The following is a 15,509-nucleotide window of genomic DNA, read 5'->3' as shown; positions in this document are numbered from 1 at the left end:
AATTTGTCCATTACATGTCTCCTATTGTATACAGATACATAATTAAGACTCACAGTAAATTTTCTGCAATATTTTCCTATTTCACTACTCAAGCTCTCTCTTTTTATTATTTCTATATTTTGTTTAAAAAAATAAATTGATTCACTCTGCCTCAAAATCCTGGATTGTTCCAGTTCTGTTTGAAAAGCACTAAGTGGCTTTTAAATCAATGGTTCTTGCCTGGGGGAACAAGATGTACTGTTGCACTGTTTGCTGCCTAGAAAATTACCAGTGCTGCCAGCAGATTCCATCAGTTGGATGGGTTTGGAGGAAAGGCATATGTACTGAGTCTCGCACCTGCTTCCACATCCCCAGGAACAATGGGTACACATTGAGCAAGATCTAACTATGGAGCAGAGGCAAGAGTAACCTCCATTTAAAGCTCTCTTATAGTGAATTAGATCTGTGGTTCATCTATCTCAGTACTTCCTACCCTACGTAATGTGAATACAAATTAATAGTGCATGCGTGCAGATAGAACTTGAGGCAGGGGTTGAAGGCACTCCAGGGCTAGGAGCACCAATAATAATGCTGGTGGGTTCCAGCAACCACAAATTCAAGGCCTGTGTCAATAAGCAATTCAGTAGGGTAGGTCAACAGGTAAGATTCACCCAGTAAATGGTGGCAAATTATAACTGGGTTAAAATCTTTGAATATGGTCGGGGGTGGGGGTTTGGATGATGGTGCTAGTTAGACACAGGACTGCATTGGTTCTTTCTATGGCTCACCAAGCATAGTTTTAATCAACATCTCTACCTTTGGCTTTAGCTTTGTAGTAGAACTTTTAGTCTTACAGTAGAACTTCCTTGTTCCAATTTACATAAACTCCACTGATGCCTCCCTACTTTCTTACAGGCCTGTTCTTGGACTGAGGTCTCTCAGATCCCTCTCTATTTTTCTCCCTCTTTTTAGTCTCCCCTCTCCCTCAACAGAATATGCATATTTCTTAGGTCAGAGTTAGAGGCTTTTCTGAAATGCTGTATCAGTGTATCTAATCTCAGAATTATGTGACTCACAACAGCCCCATGGAGTCTCTGGCATGGGAAGATCTTTCCCTATACTTGTTACCCGAGATCCTTTAATTACAAACCAACCCTGAGGCATTCTGCAATGCCAAGCAATTTTCACTCTTCAGAACTGATAGGCAGAAATGTATGTATGCTTCAGTAAGAAAGGCTCCTACACTTGTTATGCAGAAGAGCACTTTTTGTATTGGGAATAAAGATAGTAGTTATGTCAGTGAAAAATTTAGAGCTTTCTTTTTCCTCTCCCTTATAGTTCATTGCTCATTAAATGTACTATACTGTCTATCGGGTATATTATGCTGTTTTTAATTTTATTTTTCTCATGTGATATAGTTCACTTTTATAGCACTGTTTATATCACACTGGTCAATTTTGGATTGTTTTATAATTCTGCATTGCATTACTGCACTGTTTGTAATAACTGTTGAGTCTTGGTAAGAGAGGAGGACAATAAATGAAGCAAGCAAGCAAATGTTTTGCTGGCTTTAAGCTGTTATCAATTCATTCTATTCAAATTATAGGGCAAATAATATACCCTCTTATTGACTTGGTTGACCAGTATTACAAAAATTATCTCTAGGTGACTGTGAACCCATAACTGTTGTGGAAATCATGTCCTATATGTCACACTTCCCTGTGTTTTTCTTCTTTCTAGCTCCCGAACTGATAGTTCACATACAACTTAAAAATAACTTATTTGTGTAAAAATGTTTTAAAAAACCACCAATGATCTGAGATACATACTATATGCCCTAGTTAGTTGGTGGTTAAGTGCATGGACTCTAATCTGGGAGAACCAGGCTTGATTCCCCACTCTTTCACATTCATCTGCTGAGTGATCTTGGGTCAATCAGTTCCCTCAGAGCTGTTCTCTCAACAGCAGTTCTCTCAGAGCTCTCTCAGTGCCACCTACCTCACAGGGTATCTGTTGTGGGGAAAGGAAGAGAAAGGAGACTGTAAGCTGCTCTGAGACTCCAAGTGAAGGGCAGGGCATAAGCCCAATCTCTTCTTGATTGACCACAAATTTATTATTTTTATAGATTTCAATGTAATCCTATAACCCTTACCTGGAGATGCTGCTTGATAAACTATCTTATCACCTTCTCTTTCTGGAACAGCTGTATGACACACTGCCATCATTGTTAGGAACTCACAAATTACAGGTGCAGTAGGCTGTTGCAATAAAGTAGGAGTAAAGTTTTAATTGCATACAGGTATTTTTTTAAAACATAACATTCTGATTTACAGAACCTAAGTTTCTAGCTGCAAACACAATACACTTGCTTTTCCCCAAGAGCTACCTTGATGCATATGCAACTAGTAGTCAAAGACAACAAAAATAGGATGGTAGGAAAGGATGAGGAACACCTGTTTACAGACATACGTAGATACTCAAGGAGCTGCCTGTTTTGTTTAAAGGCATGTGTGAGTGTTCAGAATCACTCCATTGGGGCTTACTGAAAATATGAGTAGCAAGAGTGAAATGCGGAGGCCAACATAAGGCTTGCTTACATGGCTGAAAATACCTGGGTTATGCAGAAGGAGGAAAAGGAAACCCATCATGAGTTGGTAGATTCAGGTCCTCAGACTCAGCAACTGGGTGGTCCCTATTTCAATGTGCTCCATGTGAACATTCCTTTTAGGGAGCAAAAATGACTAAGGCAGACCCTGAGAGATTCCTCTTAATCTAGAGAGATTATCTGAGATAACTGGGTTTGATTCCCCACTCCTCCACCTGCACCTGCTGGAATGGCCTTGGGTCAGCAATAGCTCTAGCAGAGGTTGTCCTTAAAAGGGCAGCTGCTGTGAAAGTCCTTTCAGCCCCACTCACCTCACAGGGTGTCTGTTATGGGGGAAGAAGATAAAGGAGATTGTGAGCCGCTCTGGGACTCTGAGATTCGGAGTGGGGGGGGTAGGACATAAATCCTATATCTTCTTCATCTTCTTCCTTCCCCCTAATTCAAGTCCTAATTGAATATGAACTTTTTTCCTCGAGTAAAATTAATCACAATAAGCTTCCACACATCATCTACACTACAGTAATTAAAAAAATAAAAATAAAACAAACCCTGCCAGGTTGGATGGGTATATTTTCAATATTCTCATGAGATTAAAAACAAGTGGTATCTTCAATGGAACAGATCTGGACTAATGAAAGAGTAAGATACAGAGGATAAATGCTTTTCATGGCATTTCTTTGGTGTTCTAAGTGAGAGATGGTCTTCCAAAGGCACAAGCTGCCTTCTCTTTGTGAAACACTGGCTCTGTCCAGTTGTAACTAAGATCCCCTGTAACTGGGGATCATGAACCTCCTACACCTCACACTTGGCTTTAGAGACTGATGTTTCATGACTCCCAACAAACCATTTACTGTGATGTTCAAACTGTTTGAAATGACAAATTGTGGCTTGTTCTCGTCTTGTTCAGAACCCTGACTTGTAGATAAGTTAACCAATTATTGCTTGTATTTTTGTCTGATTTAGACATCACAGCAAACTCTTGGCTTGTTGGGAATCAGGAAGTCTTTTGTCATCAAGTCACATGTGAAGAATGGAGAGAGAGGGGAAATGTACAAGCCCAAAACCTTCCAAAATTCATTCCTGTAACAACAAAACAGAGTTTGTCATTACGTCTTCACAGACCCAGTGTTTTACAAACATTAATACATTTATATATGTTCTAACCATTTGATAAGTGGAGGTTGTAAAGCTTTTGTCTGTATTCAGTAATATAGGCTTTGCAAGACCGATACCCTCATCTGAGACATTGTACAGTATATGAAAGAGAAAACTGTGGTCCCAGTAAGTGAATGAGTGGCACAGAAGACAGGCCAAAACAAGGGAGACAACATGTTTTTGTGGGATATAACAGATCACAAATTTATTGTTTACAGCAAGGGTAGACAAATAGGTGGTGGAGCTCATCCAGAGATTGTTATGCAGCTGCACTTATTATTCAATGGGCAAGATAGGAAGGAGGAGGGGGAACCCTCAGAAAAGTGCAGGAGCTGCACTCCTGTGAGCTCCTACTGAAGAAGAAGAAGAAGATATTGGATTTATATCCCGCCCTCCACTCCGAAGAGTCTTAGAGCGGCTCACAATCTCCTTTACCTTCCTCCCCCACAACAGACACCCTGTGAGGTGGGTGGGGCTGGAGAAGGCTCTCACAGCAGCTGCCCTTTCAAGGACAACCTCTGCCAGAGCTATGGCTGACCCAAGGCCATGCCAGCAGGTGCAAGTGGAGGAGTGGGGAATCAAACCCGGTTCTCCCAGATAAGAGTCCGCACACTTAACCACTACACCAAACTGGCTTACAGAAATGACAAGGGAAACTGGCAGTCTTCTCCTGATTCAGCAGCAGATTTGCAAGTATATTAAGGTGGAATTTCCAGTTTGAACAAACAGACTGTGTGGCGTGTTATATATCTTTGTTCTTCTCCCAGTGTTATGAGTAATCCTAGTGCTCCTGCTTAAATGTTTAGATTGCCACAACCTGTATGTTTTTATCCCCCAAGAGAGAGGAACAATAAAAGTTTTTAAAATTTAAACAAACCCAAAAGTATCGATTACAGTTGTAGAGGTTTGGCATGGCAACCTGCCTGCTACCCAATGGGAAACCCCATTCCCTCAGCCTGACTGCTGAAGGGAAAACCCTGGGGTAACAGGCAAATGGTAATACCTGGGCACACACCACTCTGTTTCCCCACCATGTGAGGACAAAGATAGCCCAGGAGACCTCAAGGTTGGCATACCTCCCCAAACCTTCACCCCTGAAGTCCCTTAAGGAGACCCCCACCTGGGACGATGGGCACAAAGACCCAGTCTTTCCCTATACATAATATTTGAGTTGGACATTTGATGACGATTTCATGTTGTATTTACGAGATGTTTTGCAGTGACTTTTGACATGGTGGCTGTTACGTTGTAGTTTAGGATATTTAATATTACTAGCTTTATATCATTTTGATATAGTATTGAGATTTGTTTTGAGTATTAACGACAATAGACTTTACTTTGGTATATATTTATTAATTATGGATTTCATACTTTTCACAGTGTGGGGTTTGTTTGGATTTGATTGTTTGCAGTCCACCAAGTTTAATAAGCAGGTGGCAGTCTATGTAGCCAAAGCTCTATGGCTTATTTTTTTTTTCATTTAAAACATGTGCAAGTACACACTCCTGAATTTCTGTGTGAATGCAGAGTATTTCCCCTTCGCTAAAAAAAATGAAGTATCACAACATGCATTTGAAATATACAAAGCATGTTCAGGATACAGGTGTCAAGCCCTGCTGAGAAATGAACCTTAATGAAGTATTTCATGCATGTTACAAAACTTGTATGGCTCTTTGTCACAGATTCAAAGTTTAGACCAAAAATGGCTATGAGCATGTAGGCTAAATTAATTCCACTTGGTGCCTCTAGAAAGTGCCAAATGCATTTTTTTTTTTTTTTAGAAAAAACACATTTTGAACCCTGATGGAGTGACTGTTTCCTCTCAAACAAAAATTGGCAAATCCCCTCCTTCCTGGTACTTCTCTGCTCTGAAGTGAACTCTTATCTATGTGGCTGTCTGAATTTTGTTATGTTTGTTGTCCTTACAGCACATTTAGAATTTTGTTTGGAAGTATGTTTTATTTAAACAAAGCGAGTATTTTATTTCCAAAAAGTATATTTTGGATTGAAACACAATTTGATGTAAATATATATTCTGTTTTACTAAAATCATTCTCTCTTTTTTGCAAAACTAAAATTTATTTCTGTATCTTACATGTTTGCTTTGGAGATTTTCCAGCAATGATGAATCGCTAAATGGTTTTTCATCTTTAGTTTGTGAACTCTGCCTAAAAAAAGAAGAAATGGGGAATTGTAGTAAAAATAATAGCAAACATTTAATACATCCCATACACAAATTAACATAATTTTACTATTAGCTAACATAAAAGAATAACTCATCCTAGTATTTTTTAAGCTATCCTGAAATGTTAATTATTCTTGATTTGGCTACTTATTTATAGTCTAGTTGATTTCCACAGAATATACACTTGAATGAGTTGAAGAATAGGATCTTGATACTCAACCTTGTACACACAATGAAACCAAACAAAAGAAAAAAACTAGTTTGTTTATTGAAATATTGGTATCTCACTTCCCCTCCAACAAAGCTTATGATACATAACTAAACCTCTAGACAACAATAAACCCCCAACTCCCCATACCTAATAAAATGCAATAAAAGCCAGTAACCTACATGCCATTGAAATTCAACTTCCTGTGAAGTTTTCCACATGTAACTTTATTCAGACTGTACTCTGAAAATTACTAATAAAGAAATTCTACATATAACCTACATGTTAATACAAATGCTGGCAGGACACCATTGTATTCATAAACCTCAATCAACCTGATAAAATGTTCAAAACACTCCTGTGCTCAGTAAAGCACTTCCTGGCAAGCTGTCACTGAAATCTCAGTAGTATCATAATCCAGTTTTACACTGTATTTAGGCTGCTTTCCTAATTGGTAGCTGCTATCCTTTGAATATGCCTAAAGAGACTCTTAGCCTTTGTCTGCTATATTGTGCAATTTTAAAAAATCATTCACAATTAACAATATGTAAAGGTTAGTAGTTAATAATAATGAGTTTCAGCTACAATGAATATTAAATGAAGGTTAGTGCTTACCAATCATCAGAGGAATAGCCATAATCCTCAGATTCAGGAGAATGGCTGTACAAAGGAGGTAAAGAATTATAGGAAAGCATCTCAGAAAGCCTACAAAGGTTAGATGGCACTTAAAGAAAATTTAAATGGAAGGAGAATTTAGATGAAAACTATTGTTAAGCGAACAGAACAAAAACTGCAGTATGAAATACACTGAGAGCAAATTTGTTTCAATGGATACAGAGTATAAACAACTTGAACTGAACGTATTTATACAGTAAAACTAACTTCCATACAATAATATTAAGTGGAACTGGATAAAGTTTTATCACTGTCCTACTATATCAGTAACAGCACCTGATGTGCGACAAGGAAGAACGACTCTGGTGCTTTCCAGACTGCAGTTGTCTTCTGGATTTCACAGGGGTCAGCTCATACTTACATCCTCCCTCCCACCCCCATCATGATTCCATTTGTTCACACTCACACCGAGGACCAATTTTCACTTGGTTTGTGTGTGTGTATGCATGTGCTGAAGCATTGCAGTGCTTCAGCAGCCTCAAGGGAGCTGTGCAATCCCATTAAAGTACATCCCCCCATATCACACTACAGCTGAGGGTCAGTCCTAGCGTACATGTCTCACCTCTTATTGATTGCCTCTTTCCCCTTGTTTGAGCAGTTTCTCTGACTGGCTCCCCCCTCCCCCCAATCCTTTATCTGACCTGCATTAAGTACAAAGCTCCAGTGGTGTATTTTGTGTACTGGACACCCAGAACAAATAATTTCTTAACACCCTTCTCCTCTATATGACAACATTGTCCAGGTTAGGGCTCAAGTGGGCTTACTCTTGATGAACTCAGTGGGGCTTATGCTTGAATAAGTATGTGTGGAATGTGGTTCTTCTAGGATCAGCGCATTGTGGTCTCCAGCACCTGTGCCCTTTCTTGCGGTAGAGGCTCCATGAAAGCCCCCTTCTCGCTTTGCTCTGCTGAGTCACCAACTTTGCACGGAATGGCAGCTGATGTCCCAAGAGAAACTCTGTGCTTATGCACAAAAACATCCACTGCTCTGGATGGGCCTTGGGCTAAACAATATTCTTTCATGCTCCCATGAAGGCCAAGGGCTCCAGGATTTAACATGACATAGGTCCACTGAACACCTTGAAATTTGCTGCCATCAATGCATGCATAAGATAGATAGGACTACGGAGAAAATGAATGGCAATGATTGGCTGCTGATGTCAGGCCTCTCAATGGGACTGACTGTGTTGTTTCAGTGCAGGCACCCTCCAGCACTGAAACATTTCAGTGAGCCATGTAAATGTATGTTTTTAAAATTTCACTGCCCAGGTTTCTGGGCAGCAATCCCTGAGGTGGAAAAAAATGTTCAGATTCCAAGCAACAGGCTATCTTGCTAATTAATTCTGCAATGGAAAAAAGGTACAGGAAAAACTAGTTTAGCAAAGAATGGGGTGGGGAGAATGGGGTGGGTGGGAGGGGAACAAGGAAAGACCAGGACAGTGCAGGAAGTTATCTAGACACAAGAAAGAATCCTGGTAACACTGGGGAATGAAAATGGAACATTAAAGTAATCTGGAAAACAACATCTCTTCTGAGAGGTGAACTACGAACAGGCCTGATAAGACCGAATATTCATCTACTCCAATATTCAGTTTCCAAAAGCTAGCCAGAATCCCCCCTCACCTTTTATGGTTTTGTAAAGATCAATTATGTTGTTTTCTCCTAAAGTACTTCCCCCATGTGCTATTGTAGTAATTTATCCTGAAATACTAACACATATATTTGGTTTACAATTCAAAAGTAAAAGAGTGCTATTTACTTAATCAGTCCTGGAGCAGGACCATAGTTCTCTAAAAATAGAAAAATGGAAGATAAAAGTTGTGCAGCACAATTATCTACGGATAATAGCTACTTCAAAATAATGAAAAACAAAGCTTTAATTTTTTTCCCCGAGTTGTGCTTTTATATACAACTATTATTCATCCACAACTGCCCTTGTGATGGAATTGCTTATAGGGTAAGCTAAAAAGAATATTTTTTTCACTTGGAGAGCCTAAAGGAAATTTTCTCAGAAAGCATTATTGGTATTATTTGGGAACACATACTGTTCTGCTGCAGAGATCAAAACTAGAGCAGGGAAGTAGAGATTGTATTTTCCCAGGGCTCAAAGTAAAATCTAACGTTTGGTCATGGACTGTAATAATGCAAATTGGAATAAAATCTAATGTTCTGTACAGTAAAATTAGTATCACAATTCAAACACTCCCTAAAACTTATCCATTAGCAAAACTGATATCAGATTTGTAAAAATCCTGTTTGTTTTTACCCTGTAATATCACTGAACTTATGAATATTGTAGATAGATCCAGGTGGGCAGCCATGTTGGTCTGAAGCAACTCAACAAAGTAGGACTCCAGTAGCACCTTCAAGACCAACAAAGTTTTATTCAGAATGTAAGCTTTTGTATGCATGCATACTTCTTCAGACAGCGGAATGGGGTACAGTGAGCAGAGCTACATATACTTTGCATTCTTAACCACTGCCCACCAGCTATATGTAGTAATACATATTGTAATACAAAAAAAGCAAAATAAATGAAACAACTGTGTTTAGATTATTGGAATGCTTCAAAAAGATAATTTTGTTTCTTTTGAAATCAACTCAAATAATCAGAGGCAGGTACATGTTAAATACTTATGACATCTGTCCAGCTTTTGGAAAATGGACACTATTGGTGACACCAGCTTGCCTAAAATTATAAAGTGAGTATAATTGTGGCTAATAGCACATCTAATTTTTATTATTGTTTTCAGTGATAGGTGAACCTTTTTCATATAAAATGTTCCAACAGCAGCACATTTTGCCAATCCAAGTTTAATGGCTTTTCATTAGGATGATTCAGTTCATATAAAGAGATTATCCCTTAAAAAGGCTCTTCTATAATAGTAGTTTTCTGAAGTACAACATTTGGAGAGACATTAATTTTGCACAAGAGGTATCTCACCTATTACTCAATTAAATGTCAATTTAATTTCCATAGTGTGCATAATGTTAAATCTCTCCAAACAAAATCATGCACAAAAGGACAGAGTTATTATTTGGGTTAAAAGGCATTAAAATATAAAATGCTGAAACAGTCACATGTCATAGGCTTCTGGCTCATTTGAAAATATTTTTATTTTAATTGCTCAAGGGATACTCACAGGTGAAAATATAAGGATAATGTACAAACATTTTATTTGATTGTAAATGCCAGAATAATAAAGATAATGAAGAAATTATTTTTAAAAGAGGTAGGAATTTGAAAAGAGGTGCTTCTGAATGAGTTGATGGTAAAAATCCTGACTACTGACCATATGAAGAAAAGTCTCCTGATGAAATACCAACCTACCCCCACAACAAGCCGAAACCCAAACCCACCCTCAGAAGTATTTACGGAAAACTTACCCGTAAGCTATTCCTGCAATTGTGCACTTCTTAAACTGCATTATATTGCATGTCAGGGTTCCAGTCTTGTCTGAAAATATGTATTTCACCTAAGCACATTAACATTTTTCATTAGCTGTACATCAAGATTAGTTCTATATACACTTGTAAATATACTTATAACAAGTGGTATTGATTTAGTATTTTCAATAACATGTATCAATCTTGGTAAGAAAAACATTTTTACTATGTTTGTTCAACCTGACTTTAAAAAACCAACCTGCTTGTATTAACATTTATGACATTAGATTTTCATTTATTTGGGAAAAGTTGAAGGAGCACTTACTCATTTAAAGTTCAAAAACAAAAAGGAGCCCCATAGTACTTTGAAGACTAACAAAATTGTCAAGGCTTAAGGAGGGATGCTTTTTTCTGCTCACATTGTACTCATCAGTGTCAATCAGGCAGCCAGTTTACCGATAGGCTGTTTGGTTGCTTACAATCTGTTTGTATTTAATCACAGCCAACAGAAGTCAGCTTCCATCTGGAAAGATCAGCTGGACGACTGCTTCTGATCTCCCTCTGAGGAAATTTTGCTCTGTAACCATCAAGTCCTTTATGGGAGGTGCGTGGGTTGGAATCAATAGCTGACACCTGATCTCCCTGTGATCAACTGAAAGTCAAGTCCTTCTAATCTCACACACCCTGGAAAATCTGCTGTGACCCAGATTTCCAAAAATATAGTTAATTGAAGTGGAGGGGATATAAGAAGCCCAGCTGATTTCCCTTCTATTCGCCCCAATCCAAGCTGTCACCTTGGGTTGCAGAGAAAAAGAGAGATAATCTCATCCTCCCCTCCCTTTTGCAATAAGATCAGGGATTGATTACTTCGGATCGCCAGCTTCACTGTGCAGAAGTTTTTTCTGGATGGTGCTTGTGAATTAGAGACTGAGATGGATTTCACACTAGGCTTGTTTCGTATGGAGAGCCCTTTCTCCGTTTTCACACAAGTTGTCCTGGAGCTGTGAGTTGGTGTGCCGCTATTCTGCAGCAAGTGAGATCCTCTGACAAACAGTTTCTGCTTGCTGTGGAAAAGCGGCGCACCAACTCACAGCTCCAGGGCAACTTGTGCGAAAATGGAGATAAGACCTGGGGGCAAAAGGGCTCTCTACCCAGAACAAGCCCTAGTTTGAAATTGGTCCCATTCTCAGTTGGTCCCTCATCAGCTGTGAGTTGGTTTTTAATTACCTCTGAAGCTTTCCTGTGTCCCAGAACAACATGGCTAGGAAACTGGAAGTGCCAAGAGATAATCCAACTCCTAGCTGATTTTCTAACCAATAGTAGCCACAAACTTAAACAAGTTTGTGGCTACTATTGGTTAGAAAATCAGCTAGGAGTTGGATTTTGCGGCTGTTCATACTCCTCAATGCAATCCAAACATACTCCTGACTGGTTCACTGTCTTGATTGTGAGTGTCAAAAAGGGTATGCTGCACTGTCTAACACTTACTTTAATGATGTTATTTATGATTTATGGGTTTTTTGGGTGATTGCAACAGCATTTGGCTGTACACAACAAATACTATCTATATACTGCTGAACAAAGTTTGCTGTGAAATTTGTGGTATCCCTAGGTATAAGTTTCATGGACTATTGCCTGCTTTGAAACAGCAAAATGGAAAACAAACCAACATGAGAAGCAAGTCAGGAGTCTAGGCTATTGAGTAGCAAAACCATAGAACAAAATAATGTTTATTACAAAGTGCACCATAACTTACAGATTAAAAACGTATGTAGAATACAGGTAAAAAACACAAAGGTAGGGGATATCACATTACATCCACACAGCGTACAGCAACAAATCTAAGCTGCAAGTACAATCATTAACACCAAAACAATGGTAACACATATCACTAGACCAAATGTGTTTCTTCAGGACGTTCTTCTGTGGTCTCAATAACAACAACATGCATGAGAAACATAAATATGAAGTTAACTGTTCCCAGCCAGATAGGTTGTTTATAAATCAATGGAACAGTGTAGCTCCAAATGTTATAAAGTTTTGATGTCAATCAGGCCTACATATATTGAGCAGCCCACACTCATCAATGGTGATAGCTTTATACAACCTTTCTGCCCTTGGCCATTGTCCTGTTCACCATGTGTGTACATGTGTCAACCAAAAAAAATCTAGTTTTGCTAAACTGATTAGCATTTGTATTGCATGAGAAATCCTTCACCTTTAAGTTTTGTTGAAAACAATCACATTTTCTCATAAATGCTAATGCAGCAATATTATGCTGCAGCCTTCCTTTATCAGTGAAGGTTTACCAGCAGCAGAAAATCCTGGCCACTTTAATGTCCTCTGCAAAACTGCCAGATGTTAAATTTCTATCCATTTATATTTTTGCACAGAGATTTCCTAGCCATCCTTCAACAAAGGAAGTTCAAACAGTCTACATCAGAATAAACTGAATAAAGTTGAGGCCTTTCTTACTACAGACATTAATGAGCTTACCAAAATTACCAAAATTAGGGATACAGTACTGCTTAGAAATCTTTTATGGGGCAGGGACACTATTTATTTAAACATTTCTGTGCCACTTTCTGACCTAACTCAGGGTTCCCAAGGTGGTGAACATCAAAACATTTCAAACATTAAAAATAGCATTTAAATATATATAATACTTAAAACAGTTAAAACATACAGACATATAAACACACATACAAGCAGGAGGGCTAATAAGAGTCAGTGAAAGGATGCAAAAAAGACAACAGAAGACAACAATAGAAAGGAAAAAAATTCAAAATTTTTGCACCATGACCAATGTCCTTTCTCAGGCTCCCACCTATCTAGCTTCAGTTGATGGGGGCACCTGAACCAGGAGCTCTCAAGATGATTGGAGCTGTTGGATAGGTTCACACAGGAGTAGGGAGTCACTGGGCTAATAAAACTGGCATTGATATTAAAAAACAAAAACTCCGAACTGATGTACATGTGTGGAGTTTTACCAGCAAGCAGGGAACATCTGCAGAAATATATGGGTGCTGATAAGCCAGGAGAAAGGATTACACTCTTTGCCTTGTAACTGAAGGATGGTATTTTCAATAAATTGCAGTAGCTACAGGAAAGTTCCTATGAATTTAAAGCAGGGAGTACTTTAGTTACCAAAGGATAATAGAACACAACCTACCTGACCAAGTTCTTCATTAAGATTGGATGTACGAGCCATGGCAGCGGTGTCCGTAGGTTCGTAATGCATGTCAATATCCTATTGAAAGAAAAGGCAGTTTAAAAAAGCCTTGGCCCAGGAAAAAAATAAAACTTTTATTCTGTCTTGTGTACATTATATTTTTAGCATTCTCAGTGGAACTTACTTTTAAATGAATCCTCCAGTCCAGAAATTCCTAGATACGCTGATACCAGTTACTAAATAATTCCAGTGGACATGTCCAAGAACAAGGCTTCCTCTAAGGTAACTCTTTGGGACCTGTCTAAATCTTTTTGAAAAATTTCCTCTCTGAACAGCACACTCCCCACGCCAAATAAGAAACTACTTCTGAAAGTTCCCTAAATTTCAAAACAATGCTGCAATGTGGTCTGGAGAGGGGGCTGTTGTTCAAGAAACAGAAGTTCTAGTCTCCCTCAGAGCCAAGTTGTATGTTGTGTACTACCCAGTACTGTACTATTTCAAGTAACTCTCTAACCCCTCTTCCTTACTTCCAGTTACACCAGATACATGGCTGTACTGGAGCCTGCAGTTTCCATGGGCCAAAACGCCCCTTATGCAACAACATAAGACACTGGTCAAGACCAGGGCTTTTTTCTAGCAGGAACTCCTTTGCATATTAGGCTGCACACTCCTGATGCAGCCAATCTTCTTGGAGCTTACAGTAGGCTCTGTACTAAGAGCCCTGTAAACTCTTGGAGGATTGGCTACATCAGGGGTGTGTGGTCTAATATGCAAAGGAGTTCCTGCTACAAAAAAAGCCCTGGTCAAGACCATGTTATTGTGTGTAGTATACATAAATGGGCAGTAGATTACAGGACTGGTACAAGAAACAGGCATTATGAATTTTATGAATTTTAAGCCTAATCCTGTGAGTTGGTGCCCTGACACAGGTGCTCAGGGGACTGTGTTGTAAAGGATTTGACCGAAACCTGTGTAATTTAAATTCTTTACAACTGTATGGGGAAAAGTTTGATGTCTAATTTAGATTTTACAAAATAATTTCCTTTATTACAAAACACTGCATTTTACAGTAACACAGATTTAATTGTAAAGGAAAGACATATACCATCTTTATTCAACAATTTATTACATAGTCTACATATTGCACAATATTCAATAATCATATTTACCCAATTTATGAAATATGCTTGGATAAATTTTACCACTTCTAGTGTAACAAGCAGGCTGATAGGAATGAGATTATTGAAAAGAATGATAAAGGTTAGGAAATTCAGTCCAAAGTTGTTAGCGCCTCCATCTATTTAAAAGGGGGAGAAGAAAAAAGATAAGGTTAGTATGCTTGTCCTGTTTAGGGGATTAATAGATGATCTTTTAGAAGCACAGCAGGCCTGGCCTTCTGAAAAGTCTATATTTAAATTTCAAAAACAAAAACTTTTACTAAATTACCCTCAATTACTATTCCATTGTTTTCATGCTATTTCAGCAATGTATTTAGGATTTAACTCATAATAGCATAATGACAGCATGATTTAATGCAACACAACATAGTAGCATAGCAAAATCCATAACATTGAGTAAGGCCCCACATTTTCATTCCACAATGATGGCAAGTTCTTGCATCACAAGGCATTGCAGGAAGGCACAACCACTAATGAAATGGAACTGCAGAACCTGACACACTAAATTTTCCATTTTTCTGCATTAGTTTGAATGATTAATATTTTTCACGCTACTTCTGAATTGAACTGGGGTATAAGAAGTCCAACAATAAAGGTTAATGCTTACTATACTCGGTAGCAGTTTCAAAGTTTCCTGCACTAAATTATTTATATTGTGAATTGGATAGTATGAACTAGGATATATCTTATCCAGAAACATACCTGAAAAATACTGATAAGGTACTTTTTGGGGTATCTCTGCAAAAGATACATCAGTTTCCCACTAGACCTTTAATCCTGGTTTAGCCCAAGCTAACATTCTACACTAAAATCATAGAATCATAGAGTTGGTTTCTTTTGGGCTTTTGGTCCTGTTTGCAGTGGGAGGCAATTGACCAGTGGTTGCAGAATGCTCAAGCGTGTTTAGCTATTGGCGTCTTTGCCCAGGAGAAAGCATAAATCACGCCCCCTTGGAAACAATGGAGG

General features: G+C 38.5%; 1 protein-coding gene across 5 annotated transcripts in view; it reads right to left on the bottom strand.

Moving 5' to 3' along the window:
• ATP8A1 (ATPase phospholipid transporting 8A1) overlaps positions 1–15,509 on the bottom strand; it is a 124,697-nt gene that overhangs the window by 46,574 nt on the left and 62,614 nt on the right. For 3 of the 5 annotated variants that reach the window (XM_060246321.1, XM_060246320.1, XM_060246324.1), the window contains 6 exons: positions 14,535–14,662; positions 13,366–13,443; positions 10,194–10,282; positions 6,748–6,792; positions 5,835–5,907; positions 2,132–2,237 (listed from right to left, as the gene is read on the bottom strand). In XM_060246321.1, the coding sequence (XP_060102304.1) occupies positions 2,132–2,237; positions 5,835–5,907; positions 6,748–6,792; positions 10,194–10,282; positions 13,366–13,443; positions 14,535–14,662 (519 nt within the window). The remainder of the gene's footprint in view (positions 1–2,131; positions 2,238–5,834; positions 5,908–6,747; positions 6,793–10,193; positions 10,283–13,365; positions 13,444–14,534; positions 14,663–15,509) is intronic. The other 2 variants (XM_060246322.1, XM_060246323.1) reach the window with 1 other exon arrangement.

Source organism: Heteronotia binoei, chromosome 9 (assembly GCF_032191835.1).
Source record: "Heteronotia binoei isolate CCM8104 ecotype False Entrance Well chromosome 9, APGP_CSIRO_Hbin_v1, whole genome shotgun sequence".
Taxonomy (NCBI): domain Eukaryota; kingdom Metazoa; phylum Chordata; class Lepidosauria; order Squamata; family Gekkonidae; genus Heteronotia; species Heteronotia binoei.
This window is presented reverse-complemented; position numbering and strand designations above follow the sequence as displayed.